At 39.4% G+C, this 20,313-nt stretch overlaps 1 protein-coding gene across 2 annotated transcripts; it reads right to left on the reverse strand.

Annotated features, from left to right (window-relative positions):
• Nucleotides 1–599: 599 nt before the first annotated feature.
• On the reverse strand, nt 600–14,315 carry LOC148084990 (monocarboxylate transporter 2). 2 transcript variants are annotated; one of them, XM_087787998.1, is made up of 6 exons: nt 14,116–14,315; nt 11,721–11,795; nt 4,183–4,414; nt 3,051–3,194; nt 1,857–2,663; nt 600–1,181 (listed from the first exon to the last, which is right to left on the reverse strand). In XM_087787998.1, exons 3-6 carry the CDS (start codon nt 4,394–4,396, stop codon nt 901–903), a joined length of 1,446 nt encoding a protein of 481 aa, XP_087644124.1. In that variant the 5' UTR covers nt 4,397–4,414; nt 11,721–11,795; nt 14,116–14,315; the 3' UTR covers nt 600–900. The 2 variants fall into 2 exon arrangements, with proteins under 2 accessions (XP_087644124.1, XP_087644125.1); XM_087787999.1 differs by lacking the exon at nt 11,721–11,795.
• Nucleotides 14,316–20,313: the final 5,998 nt, after the last annotated feature.

Here is a 20,313-nt window from a genome sequence, read left to right on the forward strand (position 1 = left end):
TTTGTTAATTTTCTTGTGCCTTCTACAGTGTTGAAACTGAATCAGGGCTGCGGCAGTGAAAAAGTAATTGGTCCTGACTTTGTACAAAAATGTTTTCACAAACAGACATCTAATTTTGTAAATGATAAGTTATTCAAAGTTTTGGATGCATGATATTACAAAGCCTTCAAGAGTGGAAGGATTTCTGAGGCAAAATTGTTTCTTTAGCATGAATAAAACTAAAACTAATCAAGAAAGCGCCCGATTCTCCAGTCGTAAGAGAAGGGATTTCCTTCATTGTTCCCAATCAGGTAATTATACACTGCTGGTGGGAAACGTACAAGATGTATTGCTTATATGTACATGCTTCGATTGACATGACAACCTCATCTTAAGCCATTTGAATCTGACGAGTCTGTTTTCTTTGAAAGTCAAGATAGATGTTGAGTTCAAACTGGTCATGATCCGGCTAGCCTTTGTTGGTCTTTCACAAACATTTGCTGACATTTGGAACCCCTTTACTTCACATATAAAAATACATATTAAACATGGTCACTCAATGAGATTATGTTCCATTTGTTTAAGCTGCTGAAACTCTGTGTGGAGGGTGGAGAAGGGGCTTGTGGTGTGTTATTATTTATTTTTATTTAACTCCATACAAATTTCTGTAGGTAGTCAAATAAAAAAATGGAGAAAGTTGAAAGGAACAAAATTCATACAGTGAGCTCTGCATAATGTTTGAAGGAATGGGACCACTGAGGAATCTAGTGTGTCATTGTCCCAGGTATACCTAAATAGTGTCTACTTTGGCAGTTTAGTTAAAGTGAGTTTCGGAGTGGATGTTGGAGCACCTTAAGAAACGTTCTTGGATCAGTTGATTAAAGTTGAGAACATCAAAAGAAGATTTTGGTCAGTGCGATGTTAGATGTTGGTTTCACGCTGCATCTGTTCACCGTCGGCTTGGTTGTTAGAAACGATGTCCACGAGGGCGTTGGAATCCTTCATGTCCTCCTTCTTTTCCTTGACTTTGTCCGGGTCATCTGTGTTTGTCTGTTTGTATTGCTCTGCATATCTGCGCTCCCGTGCTAACAGTCTGTAGTTGATGAAGTTTCCGATGAAGAGCCATATACTGGCCAGAATCACGACACCGCCACAGAAGAAATACATCATTTTGTAGTCCTTAGTGGCGTCCACTAGTTTTCCTGTAAAACAGAAGAGATTTTTTAGAGTGTTTTTTATTGGCCTTTACTGGGGTTCTGTACACTTCTGTGTATCTGTGTTAGGTTCCACTATGTGATCTAGGAGTGAAACTATATATGCCTACTGAAAGCCATCATAGTGTGTGACACAATGTTTCTGCGAGCAGGTAATTCTGGCCGTGAAGTACATCAAAGAAAACTGCCCACATATGACAGTAGTTTGTAGTTTGTTGACAGTAGTAGTTTGTTAATCCTTGTGTTATCTCAGGGGAAACACCCTTCACCACTGCATATTTATTTCTGGAAGCCAGGGAAGTTGTTCACCTTGACTCAGAAGCAACACAAGGGATAAAACAATTGGATTTGTTTTCAGGCCTTTGGGTCACCTTGACCCTGAGATAACGCAAGGGTTTCAGTGAACCAGTGATCATCACAATTTGAACTTACAGTAAAGTGAAATTGAGTAGAAATCATGTTACTAGGTGCATTTGCTTGTGATATGGATGCATCTTCAAATACTGAAGTTTTCACTCAATTAGTCACAGTGTAGATGGAAATGAGCTGTGTCATGGGACCTATTAACTCCTCAAGGCTTAAATGTTTCTTGACATTTACCTATTGCGATTCATCAAAAACATATATGTTCACAGCAGATGGATTACAGTGTATTAATCATACCTGCTATTGGAGGACCAACAAGCACTGGGCAACATTCCACAATAGTTGTAAGTCCTACAGCACTGGAGAACCTCTGAGCCCCAACAAGGTCCGATAAGGTCTCAAACAGGACTGAGCTGACCATGCCAAAGGCAAACCCGAAGAAGATGGCATAAACCACCAGTCCAGAGTAACTTTCTGCCAACGGGCAGAGGATGTGGCAAAGTCCATTGTAGAACACGGCAAAGCAAAAGAAGTACTGAATCCGTGGTCTAATCCAGCGGGTGTTTGCCAGCAGACCCATTGAAGGTCTTGCTACCATGTCACTGAATGCAAGAATGGAGAGAAGGAATGCAGCAGAGAACTCATCTACACCCATGTCCTTGGCGTATGGGGCAAGGAACACGATGGGTGCGAAAAACCCCAGGAACATAATGCAGTTGCCAGAAAGGTAGATGAGGAAGCCTCTGTGCGTGAAGAGCGTCAAGTCCAGATACTTGTTCACAGTCTGCCAGGCGGTCAGCTTCTCTTTTTTAGTGACAGTGCTACTGATTGGCTCCTTTTCCTCCTTCTTGGCTTCGCCATGTGGGGGTTTTAGAGGCCTCATGAGGGAGCCGGCCACGCAGCAGTTAAGCAGCAAACCGCCAAGGATGAGAAAGCTTCCTTGCCAGCCAAACTTGTTGAAGAGGTACGTGTTCAGAGGAGCCAATGTGCTAAGGAACACCGGACTGCCCGCCATCGCCATACCATTAGCAAGAGGTCTCTTTTTATAAAAGTACCTCCCGATCATTGTTAGCGCTGGCTGAAGGTTGAATGCAAGTCCAAGCCCTAAAGGGATAAAATAGAGGGAATGAGGGTGCTTTAGTTTAATATCTTGGACAAGCAAATTTGGATTTAAATAAATTTAAAAAAAAGTTAAGATAGCCCTGTTAACAAATTGTGACAGCAAAATCTGTAGGCTTTTTAAAATTGTTTAACCTTATTCTTAGTTTTTGTCAATTTATAAATATGCAAAACTATTTAAACTATTGAACTCTAGTTTAATTGATGCAATTCTAAAAAAAACACAGTCACCTATCAACTACCTGTATCCAAATCACAACACAAACAGTAAACAAATGGCTAAATAGGAACCTCTGCTATTTTTTACCATCTACTTTGCAGAAGCTTATAGGGTGAAGTGAAAAGGGCTTAAGCGGCTTTTAATAGACATACCGCTAATGACGCCGATGCACAGGTAGAGTTGCACCACGCTTGTGCAGAAAGAAGCAGAGATCATTCCAATGGAGCATAAGATGCCCCCAGTCATGACGACGGGCCGGCAGCCATACGTGTTGACCAGGATGCTGCTGACCGGACCTAGAACCAGAATGACAGTCTGCCTGACCAGTAGTAAACAACGTTGAGTCAAAGTTGCTTAGTGCAGTTAGATTAGCACACCAGCGAGATCGGCTTGTCACAACAATAACTTTTGTTTAAACACTGTGAGGATCTCCCTGGCTGATGAGACTAAGTTAGAAAACCCAAAAGTCCACATATATATAAATTGAGAACAAATATTTTGTATATATACATATACTGTATATATAGTGTAACCTCTGGAACGCTGGAAACATTGTTAGCCTGTATCGGCCTGCAGGAAGTGATCAGAGCAGATTGCAGCAGCAGCAGATGATGCAGTGACATGAGGATTACGGCGAGGACAGATGGTCAGAATGGTGCCGCAAAATGTCACAAATAGAGCAGGTGAAGGCTTGAACATTTATATTAGGACAGTTGGCGTTGAAAACCACAGCAGCAAAAAGAGAAAAATGTACAACAATAGGATTGTTGGCTCCTGCTGTCAGTCATGTGACCCAGGTTCACACATGACACATGTGTCTGTCCCAGCTACTTGATGCAAGAGGCACTCAGGACACAAGGTAGGTAGGTAGGTAGAACTTTATTGATCCCTCAGGAGGTCTCCTTCGGGAAATTGTTTTTCCAATTAGACAACTAACTTCAACTAACCAACTAACATCCAATACCCAACTAACAACAAATACCCTTAAATGTATCCATAAATCATTCCGTATATATATTTGTTTTTAATTTGTAAGATTATTTTGTTGTGAAAAATATGAATACTTGCTCATTTAAATTATGATTTAATTTATATTTCAGACATAACATTTGTTCGATACATCACATATAAAAAATTAGAGCATTGGGTCTTGAAGCGACATATATTTTTGCAGTCATCTTCATTTGTTCCTGGCTCTCTCTCCTTCTCACTTTTTGCAGAGGATCCTATCATTGCAAGTATTTACATTGTGCTTTCACATAATGAAAGATGTTTCGGACTCACCTGCAGCATACATGACAGCGAGCATGATGGAAGAGATCCAGGCCACCTGACTGTAGGAGGCGTCGAAGATGGTCTGGATGTCTTTAAAGAACACAGTGATGGCCTTGGGAAAGGCATACGAGAAGCCTATGGATATAAATGATCCTAAAACCACAGCCCAACCCCATCCTCCATCTGGCGGGGTAACGGCGGGGGGACCCGGTGAGGCTGGCATCTCCGGCACACTTTAAGTCTGTAAATAGAAGCTCACAATTAAAGCAGAATAAAAAAAAATAAACATTTAAGAAAGGGGGTTCAACAAAAGACCAATGCAGCACTCCGGAGGGGCAGAGCCAGCTATTAATTATCACTCTTAGAGGTTTTTAAGAATAAGCCAAAAGTCTTATTCAGCACTGTAGCCAGGCTGACACAGAACCATCATTCTATGGAGTCCATTCCTCCACATCTCATCAGTGGCTTCATGAACTTCTTTGATGAAAAAAAAAATAACCATTATAGAAGACATTTTAGACCTTATAGTATCCCCTACTAAAAATGCTGCACCTTCAATAGATTGACACTAAACCAATTCAAACCTGGAGTAATTTCTTCCTGTTAGTCATAGACAATTGTCTTCAATTACTTCTTCTGTTAGATCATATTCCCACAGGGCTTCCTAGAGAAGTGTTTTCCTTACTTAGCGCGGCCATAGGTGACTTCATTAACTTGTCAATGACGTCAGGTTATGTCCCTCTGACTTTAACAGTTGCTGTAATTGAACTATGCTTGAAAAAACACTCTTGATCCATGGATTCTCACAAACTATTTGTCTATCTCCAATCTTGTCTTCATTTCAAAGATTCTGGAGAAAGTGGTCACTAGTCTGTTGTGCCAGTATCTTGAAGCGAACAGTCAATCTGAAATTTATTTCTGGTTTTAGTGAACACCACAGGACAGAGACATTGAGTGACCGTGATTTAGTACTTGTTCTCCTGGACCTCAATGCTGCATTTCACACTGTCGACCTCCAGATTAATCTACAGAGATTAGAAAATGAAATAGATATTACGATAACTGCTATTAACTGTTTTAAATCTTACCTATCAGACAGAAAGTGTACGTGTCAACCACCTCTCGTTGACGCAGACTTAGTTAGCTATGGTATCCCACAAGGTTCTGCTCTTTGCCCAATCCTTTTTACAATCTAGAAAGTCCCACTAGGCAATTCCATTTTCTTTTTAATTATAAACTTTCAATGTTATGCTAATGAAACCCAACTTTATTTGTCAATGCAACAAGATAAAAGCAGTCAGCAACTACAATTACATCCTTGCATTACACATATCAAGTCCTGGATGACCAATAAACTCCCTTTTTCTGAACTCAGACAAAAACTAATGTAATGGTCTACATCAGAGGTCACTAAAGTGATGGCACCAACTGAGAAGCCCATGGGAATGTTGAACAAATATTTTAAATAACAACAAACATCTAATTATTTTTTGGCTTACCCATTGGTAATAATTAAATAATCCATGATTTATTTATTAGAGAATTACCATTTTTCACCCATTATAATATATACTATTATTATATATCACAGCAGAAGGCAGTCAACACTGATTTCTACTCAAGGTTTCTGCCTGTTAAAATGCACATGCTTTTCTCCTATACACCCTCACTTAAACTGAAAAGTGTCTTGAGATAACTTTGATATGATTTGAAAGGACTTAATTTAATTTCGAGCATTTTGGCACCTTGCTTGAAGGTGTTCAACACCCGTGATCTAGGACTTGACTTCCGAACCAAATACCTTCTACATATCATCACCATTAAATAATTTCCTAAATCGCAAAAAACACACCTGATGAGGTCCTCACCGGAACATATTAACAAAATAAAGATAACATTTCTATGACTGTGACACTTTCCAGGCCAGCTAAAATGACACAAAGAAGGAAGAAGGTTTAGAAAACCCAATGTCAACACACTAGAGAAGGGTTTATAGCAGGGGTGTAAAACTGGTCCAGGATAGGGTGCAGGTTTTTGTTCCAACCAGTCAAGCACACATGCGTTAACGAATTATATGTCGGCTTAAACAAGCAACACCTGACTGAAGACGATTACTGTCTTCAGATGCCTGATTGGTTCAACAATATGTGCTTGACTGGTTGTATTCAAAACCTGCACCGTCTCGGACCTTTTCTCAGTTTGACACCTGTGGTTTATAGTCACATTACAACCTGAGAAGACTTGTCCTACCCCCTGTTCACACACACACACACACAACCTTGAGCCCTCAGGCGGAGCAGAAATTTACAGGCCTCATATCACAAACCAAGGTGCTCCATTACAGTTACTGGATAACTTTAATTTGCTTTCACAGAGCTTGAATAGTAAATTGAACAGATATCTTCACATTATGACCACCTACATCTGTCAAGTGTCAAGTAATGCAAGCTAGCAAAATAGTATTTGTAGTCTCTTAACTGAGCTAAAATTATGTTGCTTTCATTTCATCTGAAACACAGACTTGGTTGAAATAAGAACCATGTTTGACCACAACAAAGAATTTAGATTGCAAGTTGTAAATAGAGTGCTTGAAGGACTTGTGTTGAAATGACTGCTTAAAGTCACAGCATTGTGCAAGAATGTAGTAAGTGAGAGTTTGAAGTTTGACTGTGAATGCAAGAGCAAAATCTTTGTGCTTGACACAAGTGCCTACAGGTGTAGTAGAACAAGTCCTTCAAAGACTAATAAAGGCGCAAAAATAGTGAATAGATTATATCCAGTTTTCTTCTGGAAGGTGCAATTTAAAGGCTTGATTTAGATTTTCTTTCAAGTAACTGGTCCAATCAGGCAACAGCTCCTGCTTGAGGCAGATACTCGCTTTGTCCCATCTTGTAAAAAGAAGAAGAAAATTCCTCACACACTGGTGATGTTAAAGTAATGCCTGAACTTCTGAACCCCAATATTCATTAAATATCACTTACCCTTGTCAAAGAAGCACCTTAAATACTTTGATCTGACGTTTTTTACATACTACAACAGACAGAACTTCTTAAGAGCTAGTGTTATCAGCGTCCTTGAACGTTTCTCTCTGTGTTGTCTGCCACACTGACAAACTGACTCAAGATTGCATCATCCTGGAGTTGATAGAAACCATCTCTTCCGTGTCTTCTGGTGTGTAAGCAAATCCAGCTCACCTGGAAAGGCACCTAAGCCTGTCGTGAATAAGTGATTGGCCTTCTCTTTCCTGTCACTGCATGGACAGTATCAAGTTGCTGACACATAAACACAGCAATGGCAGCAAGAGTAAATCAGAGGAACCAGCCAAAACAATTCTAATTTTCTTCCATTTTAAATGGAAGGTCTGGACCAGGGGTGTCAAACTGGTCCAGAAATAGGCAGAGACGGTGCAAGTTTTGGATCCAACCAGTCAAGCACACCTGAGTTAACAAATCAGGTGTCAGCTAAAACAAGCAGCACCAGACTGACAATGAACTGATTACAGTCTTCAGACACTTGATTGGTTCAACTACATGTGCTTGACTGGTTGGATCCAAAACATGAGTCGTTAGTTATTCACTATGTTTTTGATGGTACGAGGAAGTTATGCTTATTAGTATGTCATGTACTGGTTATACCTGCTTATTGTTTCTTTAAAATGAGCCTCCTTCACTGTTGCTGTCATTCAGAGTTAAGTTCTAAGTTAAGTTTTCAGGATGTTTTTTAACATATCAGCCATAATAGTGTTGAATATGAAACAGACTTAAACATTTTCGAAGGAAAAAACAACAGATCTTCCTGCACTTAAAATTACAGCCTACATTGTCTTCAACACAGCCCACCCCACTAGTTCTAATCCCATCTGATCAGATTACACAGTGTCCACAGCCACACTTGCTAGTACAGACTTTGATTAATCGAACGTGATGACGATGTATGAAGGCCCTAAGCAGCTTAAAGTGATGGTGCAAATATGAAGATTGACGGCTCACAAAGGGGACATTTTCTCCACTAAATCACAAGGAATTTCAATCAACAGATGACAAGGTTACTCCTGCACAAGTCTTTTTAATTCTAGTCATACCCGTTGACTACTTACAGACACACCAGCCATTAATTAAACAAGCAAGTTTGTGTTAGATTCCAAAATCCTTCCACTTGATACCTCTGTATGGATTTCTCTGTAAATTCATCAGAGAACTTCATTAACCGGTCAAGAAGGTGATCTCAAATAAACACTTCAGGTCGAGGTTTAGCAGACAAACTGAAAGCAATTAAAAGTTTCAATGGAAGCAGTCACATGGGCATTTTAGTTGATGACATGTTTGATTACAGACTGAAACACTCCTTTTCATTAGGGGAAACTTCTATTATTCTAGCCTAAATTAAAGCTTAAATTAATTTCTGAATTAATGAGTGAATCTCTTCTCCCACATTCATTTTGCATGTAGGTGTCACCAGTTTCTGTGAATCTATAAGGTCCCTTTTGTAAAGAGGAGAAACGGCTACGGTTATTGGGATGAATGCTGCCTATTGAGGTAGTTAAGGTATTTGGAAAGTAAGTGGGAGGAACACACACTTGCTTTTAGACGTACCTGAGCTGTGAGACATGGCAAGTGATTGCAGCTGAACATGTGGTGGTGAAATAAACTGAAATCATTCTAACAAAGAGTGCAACTAACATGTGCCACTGACACATAACACAACACGTGCCACTAACACATAACACAACAGACTGGTTTTCCTCCACCGAGCACAAACGTTTATTTTCATCTGGAGCCTGGAACAGAGCCAGGGCCAGCATGCAGGCAGGGCAGAATAAAAAAGATTGAATCACTAGTGAAGATTTAGAAAGAGATGACATAAATTGAGGAAATGTCATCCTTAACCCTACAGTGTGCACCAGTGCAACATATGATGGATATACTTTAACCTAGCATTTAAATATACGAATGGTGAAAATTTAATAGATTAGCCACTTCTTCATTCATTTTTGGTGCAGAAAATAAGATGTTCTTATACCTCACGCATTTCTAAAGTTCTTCCACAAAACTACAATGACATTTTTAGAACACGGGATCACTGAGCTGGATCTTTCAAAATGACCGTATGAGATTTTTTTTTTTTAAACAATCAAACACAGACTTAAGTGCATGTACCGCGTACAGGTGGTTGTGGACACCCTGAAATTGGTTGCTTCTGATTGTTCTAACAGTTAACTTGCCGAAAATAATATCAAATAAATTATAAGTCAAAAACAGCCTTGAAGGAACAGATGTGCAGGTAAGAATTAATGAAACTCCAGAAACTTATAGGGCAAATAAAGTCCAAACCCAACTCTCCTTCAGGGTGGGCCGTCAGGGCCTGCAAAGCCTTCTCCGCCGGCCTAAGAAATATCTCAATTACAGACTTATTTTAATTATAATATTTGTAAATGTATAATCATATTTTCCATTAATAACTATTTAAAAAAAAAATTCAAATGGTCTATCCACCTTCTTTCATCGCTTTCCTCTGGTCGTGCTGCTTCCAAACATGAATATTCATATAAGAGTACTCATCCAATCAGAGTTCGGATCAGATTGTGAGTTGACTACGCCAGGGCCTTCTAGCGACGTTATGCTGTTGTCAGAGTATTCCCGTCCTTTGATTGGCTAATCAGAGAGTGCACTAGCTAGCTACAGCAACAAAACTTGTTGTTCCCTGAACAAACATAAATATAGTGCACGTGTGTTTATTTAAAACCCACAATGGCTGAAGTAGGAGAAGAAATTAACTTGGTTGCATATTTACTATCAAAGCCATTTTTAAGAAGGACTTTTCAAGAAAAGCTGGACATTGTTAAGAAAGTTATGGCATCCCCAAGGCAAGTCCCCCACAAGCAGTCAGAGAATTTGTCCACCACTTTTAGCCCACGCGCTTTAGGGGGTTATTACTGATGCTTTTTGTGAGTGAGTCAGTTGTAGCTGCATTATAAAGAGAATTGAGGCACTGTGACACAACAGCTCTTTCTACTGCCTTTCTGCATAATGGTTTCTTTAAAGTCAATATGTAATTCTGGAGGGAGGATTGACTCCACACAGTTCTCATTCCTGGGAGTCAGCCACAGTCGCTGGCTGTGGTTTCTCTTCCGTGTTTTGTTTTTCGTCTTTACTCACTTTCGATGCAGGAAGCCTGTATTGTTTCCAAGAAAATCATGGCATCAATACAAAATGTGCTTTTTATAATGCTCTAAACGTCTTATTCACCTTTAACAGTGATCTACGTGGTATATAAATATCCTAAGATAATTATTGAAGTCTCAGCACTACTGAAGTCTCAGGGAACAAGAAGTTACAAAAGCGGAGTCAGTCCGTAATAATGGCTTCAATCATCCTCCAGTCAGCTGTAATTACACCACACATTGTTTATATAATGAAGCCCTTGGAGTCAACATCTCTGGGATTGATGACGCGCATTGACCAACCTCCTACAGCAGAGTTGGCATTGTAATGGTTATAAAGACAAAGCACATTTTGTAATATAAATATTTCATTTAAATTACAAGTCAATGATATGATGAGAGCTGTTCACAATTCATTACCATCTGTACTAAAGTCATGAAAATTGTACCGTACCTGTACCGTTTTTAATGTACACCGTTTAGCAGTTAACATTTGCCAAGTAGCTTATGTTTATCAATATTTGTGAGCAGTTCTCTATTAAAACCTGTGAGTAAACAGTCACTGATAGTCACGTATTGTTGAAAATCACTAATCTGTCAACAGGAACTTACTTCAACAACGGCCACGTGTAAGATCACCAGGTGAGGTAGGTGTAATAAACTGGTTTTGTGAACACTTGACCTTCACAGTCAACTAAACAATCACCCCCCTCCTCCTGTGCTCACCTCCACCTGACTCTGACAAGTTTTGACAACATGTTTGGGCAACATGATCTTAGTGTTCAACATTAACTCGATCCAAAAGCTCTCGTGACGTTGACTCAACCCTACAATCTCTGTTGCAACACAACAACACTAATGCTAAATAAACATGATTTATTAGAGCAAGTCTGTTCTGTACCTGACGTTCGAGATTTTTACACGATATCACCTCAACATTTAGCTATTTTGGAAAAATCAATCGAAGCCTGAAGTAAATAACAATTCGATGAATTTGACATGTAAGTCCGTAATCATTAATGACATAATCATCAACTAATAATCAAAATAATGTTTAAAGAACTGGTAATGATTAACAAAGCCCAAACCTTGTAAAATAACCTTTTAAACTAAAACTTTGAATATAGCTGCATGACACAGTGTATGCCAACAAGTTAATTCCAAAGAAGGGTTAGTTAGACGACTCAAACATCAATTATATATCCATGAGTAAACACTTCAGGTTGTCATGAACAGAATGGGTGGTCAAGGAAGTGTGTCAGTGGCAGGCTGCACGGACACGACAAGGTCTTATGATCACCTTCATAGCAGATGACTTGTAGCACTCGACCTGCCTCACCTTGCCACGTCAGCGGAGAACTCCCAACACACACACAAACAAACACACCTCTTTCTTAGTAGAGACAACCAATCTGATCCGGAGTTTGTGGCAAGTTCTGTCAAGTAGCGTGAAACTTGAAACCTGCCATGCAAATAGAAAAACGTTGAGTTAGTCACAATGTCCGCTTTTCCTAGCACAGAACATTCAGATGAAGAGAACAACTCCATTAAACCTAATTTTCATTTGATCTACATAAATTGTGTAGTTACTGTGACTTCTAAAGCTAAAATGTTGCTTAACTCCAATCCTTTGTTATTTAAAACTTCAAAGACAATTGTATGTAAATAAGTAAGTAATTTTTATTTGTATAGAGCTTGAGAATGTGTTATATAAATAGATCGTTAATGTCAAAATACATTTTATTTTTAATAAATAAAAAATATTCTGATAAAAAATCTTCAACTCTTTTTCAGTTTTCTTTTTAATGCTAAAATGATTGAATGTAAATATCTTTTTATCTGCATGATACCATCTATGGCCGCTAGTTACCAACATAGCTAACGCTAGCTCCGGAGGTCTGTTATATTAATAAACTGAAACCTGTTAGTAACTTGAATTTGTTTTGAGCACTAACAACATAACACTGGGCTAGGTAAAGGTATTGGAGCAAATTTTACGGACTGCAAATTGACATCACAAACAACGACACTGCATAGTAAAAGTTTTAAAGAAAATAATTATTTTGTACTTTAAATATGAAGAAAGAGCTGAGCCAAAAGGATCTATTCTTACTCTCATCTATGGTTGACTTTGGGAAGTGACCCAAAGCACTAGATAGGAAAATTAAATGATCTTTGCAGGGTTTCTCGACTCCCCCTAAGAAATAAGTTGAGGGGCTCAGTCATTCAGGAGGGACTCAAAATAGAGCATCGGATACGCTACATGTGGAAAAGCCACTTATTCTTAGGACGACTCCTTCTGGAGGTTTTCTCCTCCGACTAACCTTGGATAAATGTTGAATAATGATAAATGGCTGAATTTTAAAAGTTGTTTTTTTTACTGATTTTCTGTATAGAATGTTTTCCTGCCTTTGAAGTTTAAGACTATTTTCTTTAAACATCTGTCCTCAGATAGTTATAAATCTTAAACTAAAAAACATTTTGATTGTCTTTGTTTTGCATCTTCATCTGATGTTCACTTTAGCGTTATAGTTTATAACAGATCTTAACTGTAACAAACTGACCATGAACAAAACAGCAACATCAAATTCATTCTCAAGGCCTTGTAAGCTTTATGCAGTCTTGTTTAGGCAACAATGACACTTATAAATCCTCAAGTCTATAAAAAGTCTATAAAACACCCATACATCGTCAGGTGCCTTTGTCTGCACTAAACAGGTTTTTGTTTACAACAAACATCCCTCTGGGAAACTTTCTGAAGGTCTTACACTTGCTCTTAAGAAACAGTAGTGATTTGTCATGTCATGGAAAGTTTTGAAATCTGAAGGGTATTTTTGGAATGACATACTGTGTAGGCGCCGCAGTATGGTTGTAGTAGTAATAGTTTAGTTTCTTTTAAACTTTTAGGAATCATGTTTTATATTATCAGGCAATGCGTAATTGCTAAACTAGTCAGTACCATTTTTATACCCTGGCCATTCAACTTACTACTAACAAAATACATTCAATATTTTGGAAACTTAATATTTGTTTATTTTATTGTATATTTTGGAAACTTTCTGTAAAGCAACTGCACTAATTTGAGTCTGTGGCATGCAAACACGTTTCTAACTCCTTGTTGACCTCCACCTTGGTAGTATCTCTGAGGTTATAATAAAACAGCAGGAAAGACTGGTTTGGAGGATTGGTTTCAACTCTGCTACATACCAATATTGTATTAGGGTGGTATGTGGAACTCATCTGATGGTAACTGTTTGGTAAGTTTATGTCCTTGATCAGAAGAACAACAAAGCACAAAAAAATTGAATGTTTATTCATATATATCTTCTAAATTGATGTAATCTCGGCTGAGGAACTTTTCAGAGGAAGTGAACTGACTGTATATTAGTTTGTGGTCCAGTCCTCTGAATACATAAAGCAATAATAAAATAAAGCGATGCTTCTGAGTGATGTTGTTCTTCACTCCAGCCCATAATAGAATCACCTGATGCTGCTGGTGTAAGAAAGGTGACCGGATAACGCCGGCTGCCCGGGGCCTACACGGACCAGTTTCACCAAACTGTATCCCAATTCAATGATCATTTGGGAATTCTTCAACGAGTCGGGATCTCGCCAAAAGGCTCTTGAAAGCGACACTAAATTAATCCTGTCGTTTGTAGCAGTCATGACGACACTGCGTCTGTCGTTCATGACGTCTGTAAACTCAAGCTGATAATCCCTCACATCTCCATCCTCATCCTCGAGACTTCCGTGGAGACAACAACCGTGAAACGTTCACTTACCTTCGCTGTGACTGAAGATTTACCAGTGAACGCACCACTGACCTTGGAGCGCAGAGATGCGTGTGTGTGTGTTGTGTCTCTGGACCAACGTGTGTTTAAATTTCCTGCTGAGCTGCGTGACGTGGATGGCGGCAGAGGGCGGTGCTGCCGGTGCTATTTTAGCGTCAGCCTGAACACTGGGAGGGTGGCTCTCTAGCCAGATCGTGCTCGTGCTCGTTTACGCGAGGATGTTCAAAGCGCACGTACCGAATACTTGCCGGAGAGATGGGACACGTGACGTCATAAAGCCAGGCTTATCCTTTTCAGAGGTCCGGGAGTGCGCCTCAAGCGATGATGTCACACGGAGCGACTTTGCTGCGTTCAACACACCTTTCATTTATAGTATATAGCGTTTATAGTACTTTGGACGTGCTTTTGTGGATCAGCTATTACAATATGACCACTTTCCTACAACGATTCAAAGGTCTGCGACGTTTAGAGAATTATTTAAAGAGCACAACATCAGCGCATCACTGAAAATATCACTCAGACTACGAGTCCGTGTGGTTTCCATGGCAACAATGTGGAAGTTATTTCCTAAAAGAAAAAGGCTAAAGACTTTATCAACTGTGGGAACAGTGATGGAGTCTACTGACTCCTTTAAGAAACATCTTAAGACGATTTTATTTGTTCAGGCTTTTCCTTGATTTTCTGGAACTCCTGTTGTGTTCTCAGTTTTATCTTGATCTTTAAAGTATATACTTTATTGAATATTGTTTTGATTGTTTAAGCGCTTTGTGACCCTGGTCTGGAAAAGTGCTATATAAATAAAAATTACTTACTTACTTACTTAATATGACAACATAAGGAGTGCAGGGCTGGCCCCTGTGGCTTACATTGGTGTGGCTCTGTAGCTCATGAAAGCCAAGGAAGGATCAGTCTGGCGAAGAATTCTTTTTGCCGTTTGAACCGCTCTCTCAGCTTTGCCATTGAGACTGAGGGTAATATGGACTAGAAGTGATATGCTTAAAGTAATAAGCTACAGAAAAACTTTGGCACTCAGTACTTGAGAACTGAATTTCCCCTCGCGGGACAAATAAAGGATTTCTGATTCTGATTCTGATTCTGTTGTCCGTTGTAGGTAGGTAGAACTGTATTGAAATTTTTGTTTTTTTCCAATTAGACACATCAATACAGAAATTATTCATAAAAATAAAAATAAGAACAAGAACAAAGAGAAATAAAGACAAAGAAAAAGATGATACAATCTAAGTCTAAGTCTAAGATAAAGATCAGTCTGTGTGTAGCTCATCTGGACACCCCCATCTGGCAAATATGTTCTTCAGCCCTGCACAGGTTGTCCTGCTGGTCATGTCAGGTAGGTGTGATATTTCCAGATATCAAGAAAAATAGTCTATCACGATCAGATAAGTTTTCTTTTCAAACTCACAGATATCTGCTCCAACTTTCTGCCATGGCCTTTTAGGTAGCGGTGTTTTCATCAGAGGTTCTTTCCTCTATGTTGGCCTGGTTCGCATGCATTCAGGACATTTTGTAACCAACTCTTGGATTTCTTTCTCCAGTCCTGGCCAACAGACACTAATACATGCTCTCTTGCGACAATTGGTGATGCCCTGGTGACCATCCTGCAGTCGGTGTAGTATGACTTTTCTCATACTGTGTGGTATGAAGATATGATCTCCGTATAGCAGAAGTCCTTTTGAAGTTGACAGGCTGTTACCCCTTTGATGTTATGCTTTGGCCTGTACTGGGACACTGCTCATATGTTTTGGCCATCCCTGGACCACCAGTTTGCTCACCACTTTGCTTACCACAGCTCATAGTGTGTGCTCGTTGCCTGCTTGATCTTCTCCAGCTTTGTGGGTGACAGCGGCCATGCTGTGTGAACTGCATCTTCAAATACTGAAACATCACAGGTCAGTTCTGTTATTTCACTCTGCATGACGGGTAACAATTGTCTAGACAGAGTGTCCGCATTCGGGCTGTACCTCATCAGTCGCATAAGCAAACGTTGGTATCTCTAGGGTAACCATATCAAGATCTTTGTTGTTTATTAATGGTACCAGTGATTTTTGGCCTGTTTGCAATGTGAAACTGTCCAGTCCGCACAGCTAGGTAGAATATCTCTCACAGGCCCAGTCAACAGCTAAACACTCCTTTTTGATCTGTGCATAGCGCCTTTCTGCATCTGTCTGTCATCAGTTATGAACAGTATGCAACTGGTTTTAATCCGTCAACATGACCCTGTAACAACACACCACCCAGCCCATAGCTACTGGCATCAGCACTTACTATAGTGGGTTTGTTTACGTCGCATAACGCAAGTGACAGGCACGTATACTGGTGTGACAACCCGTTGATAACAATTAGTGAGAAACGGGACGATATTTGTATTTAATATCTTTAAAAGAATGAGATTGTTATGAGCTCATGAAAACGGAACAATGTAAAACTTTTTTTTTAACATTCTGTCATTCAGTGCCTTACTATTAATCCGTTCCATTTTTTATTTTTTATTTTCGTTGTTTAAATCCTGCAGCAAAGCGAAGGGTTACCATAAACAAGTACTTATTGTACTGCTATGAACTATTCATTCACTTGTTTATATTTACCATTATTAGACACTGGAACACTGTACACAATATCTCGGCAGTGTCATTCTTCGTGTATGAATAAAACCATGCCAATATAATGCTTAAATATGAGACACCTTCAACAGTAGTTATCATCTGATGTATTAATTGTTGCATTGCTGTGAAGATTCATTTAGATGTTAACAACACATATACTGTATATTAATCACATTATTGAAAGACACAGTGGCCATTTTCATAAAACTTTATTTACATAAAACAACCCACACAACAAAAAGGAACAAACAAACCACATAACCCAAACTATGAAATAAAAAACTAATGCTTTAATAAAAGGCCGCCAATGTCTCTCTGTCATCATGGTTTTCTGTTCTGCAATCAATTGGTTAGACAGGGGTTCTTCAAATAGTAATTCAATGTTGTAGGACTTGCCTTTCATGGAAGTCCCTAAAATTATCCATCAGAACCAGGGTCCACCATTTCCTAATTTGTGGAAGGTTAGACTCGAAGACAGATATTTCTTAACTGTAAAATCAGCTTTGTATATCCATCTATACACAACCACAGCTGACAGTATTTTCAGTTTAGAAAACAGTTTTTGCTTCTTTTTTTACAGTGGTATGTGGGTGGATCAGTAGAGAAATGTAATTCTAAAAGTAAGAAAATAAAAAAATATTCGGTCATGAACAGACAAATGTGAATCATCTCAAACGTGTGAAGTTTAAACGTTCAAATACAAAATCCTAATACACATTTTGTCCAGGAGAGGGTGACGTTAATCTCTTTATTTTTTCTGCAGAGTTGCTACTCCCCAAATTCTGTGAGACACAGAAGCGCGAGCATGCACACAAACACGCCACGTTTTCACACGCATAACATAAACCCAGACATACACACCCGCACCCAGACACACCGCGGACACGTGCACTCATACTCACAGATGCACGCGCATTTCAAACAATCAGTTCGGAAACAGACTGTATGTTTATACTGACGCACATGAAGCGAAAGGACAAGAAACATAAGAACGTACACACATGTGCACAGGGCCGCTGGTCTGAGCGGGGTCTGCTAAACTAATCTGCCATAACTGACCACCTCCGGTGTTTTTTCGGGTTAGTGGGTGAAATAATCGAGGGGTGTAGGGAGTAAAGGAAGATGAATCCTCCACCATGTCCTCACCACCACCTCCCTTCCCTGCTGATAAAACAGTGAGGCTGTTATCTAATCTGAATGATCTCAGTGTCAGGTTTTTTTTTCACAATTTATTTTGTGAGTGGGTACACACACACACCCACACGCACACACAATTATACTGTATTATGTTATGTTATGTTATGTTATGTTATGTTATGTTATGTTATGTTATGTTATTCAATTCAATTCAATTCAATTCAATTCAATTCAATTAAATTCAATTAAATTCAATTAAATTCAATTCAATTTTATTTCAAAGTGTCTTATCATAACATAACAGTTATCTCAAGACAATATACAGTTGAAATAAGACTATAGTTGATTAAGGAAAAATAGATCCCAGCAATTCAACAAAGAGCAAGAAGCGAAACACTGTACAGTGAGCTGTACAGTGAGCTGTACAACTGTATGGCGAGGAAAAAACTTCCTTTTAGAAGGCAGAAAACCTCGAGCAGAACCAGACTCATTGTTGAAGGCCTGCCGCTTTGACCGGCTGGGAGGAAGGATGGGGGGGGGGGGGGGGGGGTAGACAGATGGATAAGGAGGAGTGAGGGAAATTATAGTGAGAAAAAAAGAGGAGAGTGTAAGAGAGTCCATGGAGGTGCTGGGGAGAACTCTGGATCTGATGACATGGTGAAGATCCTGGATCAGCAGCAGCTCTGGAGGTGGAGCCCTGGAGCTCCGGGAGAGAAATAAAAAGTGTGGGTTTAAACTGCACAGGTGATGAATGTAATGCAGAAAAGAAGGATACACAGAGCTCGGTGTCTAAAACTCCTACAGTTATGTTATGTTTCTTTATCACCACTGGATGCTCCGCTGGTTGCTCCTGAAGGGAGGTGTGAGGGGGAGACAGTGGTGGGGGGTTCCTGGTAGGGAACACTCAGCCTGAGGTGGGCGAGTTCAGGGCGACAGCTGCTGGTACGATATAACAGGGTTTCAAAGAAACAACTTTTGCTTTCTTGTCTTTTCAATGCAATACGTTGGATATGCAGTTGTAAGGATTTTTGTATATTTGTAGATCAGGGCAATTTAGTTTTAAGTTTATTTCATATTCCTTTTATTTGTTAAATTGTATTTGAGCACTTTAACCAAATTAAACTTGAAATGTCAAATGGTTTAAATAAAAATAAGTTCATTGACGAAAACAAATACAGTGTTGTAAGACTAAAAGTGTATTAAAAACGGAACTTTAAAATTCCAAAGAAGATTTAAGATGCATTTACCTTTTGTGACTTAACCAAACTTTTCTCAGTTTGTTGTTGAAACACTGATCCCAAAGTGGCCGGCATGATCTATTGATCGTTAGCAAATGAGGTTGATTGGATATTGAACTGTCTGCATGCAGCCTCGTAATTAATGCTGAAAGAGCTCAAGTTCAAGAGAATGGACAAATAATGAAGTGACAAGCGAGCTGAACATCCAACACCGGGTGAAAGTTGATTAAATCAATACCTTGCCTGGAGACGTGTCCTACATATGTGAATTAATTTGATAGTGTTTTGACTCAATTGCTTGATCAGTGTATTTTCTGTGGTGGTTCAGGTGACAATGGTTGACAGATCCTTGCCTATACGGTCGTGCCACAAGGTCTGAGTGCCAATGCCTCGTTCATCAACACACAGCGGACATGTTTTTTAAGGCTGGTAACTGGCAGTGGCTACACAACATAGGATGCTCTGGACCCACTCAGCCTCATATTCCACCCCACACACATCCCAGCCACGCAGCTGACAGTTTGGACAAACGCTGCTATGTTTGCCAATGACACACCTGTAGTGAGAGTTTAACTTGAGCTAGCGTCTCAGATAATTAGCCACATTTTAACAGTGGCAAACTCAGTGACCTGCAGGTGAGTGTTAGGATTCCTCCCTTTTGCAGTGGCAGTTCAAGTCTCTTGTGGTTCAGTACTGTTTATACATTTAAATAGCACGTGTGGATTTACCTTTCGAGCAAATGTTGTAGTTGATTTATTTTTTTTCTAACAGGGGAAGTATTTTTTAGAATTTGTTTCGTAACAGGCTAAAAATGTTTAAGATAATAATAATACAACATAATTTGGAGCGCTTTTCAGGACACAAAGATGCTTTACAAACAAAGGACAGGTACAAGAAGACAACTACGAGTAATATTTTTAAACAGCTGGGTTTTAAGGAGGGATTTAAAAGCCTGAAGTGAGTCTGAGTTCGAGCCCGACAGAGACCACATTTCCCATGAGCACTTGCTAAACGCCAGAACCAGCACGATATTTAGCATGTTCACACCAACCAAGAACTTTTACAGTGAAAATATTTTTTTAGCTGTCATAAACACCTCAGTATAGTATTTTAGCTTGACTAAGACCTAAGCTTTGAGGGCCATATAAATACAGTCAAGGAGTCACATGTGGCTCCCAGGCTACATTAACCCT

The sequence above is a fragment of the Callionymus lyra genome, chromosome 3, assembly GCF_982586985.1.
Source record: "Callionymus lyra chromosome 3, fCalLyr1.hap1.1, whole genome shotgun sequence".
Classification (NCBI taxonomy): domain Eukaryota; kingdom Metazoa; phylum Chordata; class Actinopteri; order Syngnathiformes; family Callionymidae; genus Callionymus; species Callionymus lyra.

Coding starts and splice junctions, on each gene's coding strand:
- LOC148084990 (XM_087787999.1), bottom strand. CDS start 4,396: ATGCCAGCCTCACCGGGTCCCCCCGCCGTTACCCCGCCAGATGGAGGA. Junction 2,664..3,050: donor GTGCATCGGCGTCATTAGCG/GTATGTCTATTA, acceptor TTATCCCTTTAG/GGCTTGGACTTGCATTCAAC. Junction 1,182..1,856: donor TGTTGGTCCTCCAATAGCAG/GTATGATTAATA, acceptor TCTGTTTTACAG/GAAAACTAGTGGACGCCACT.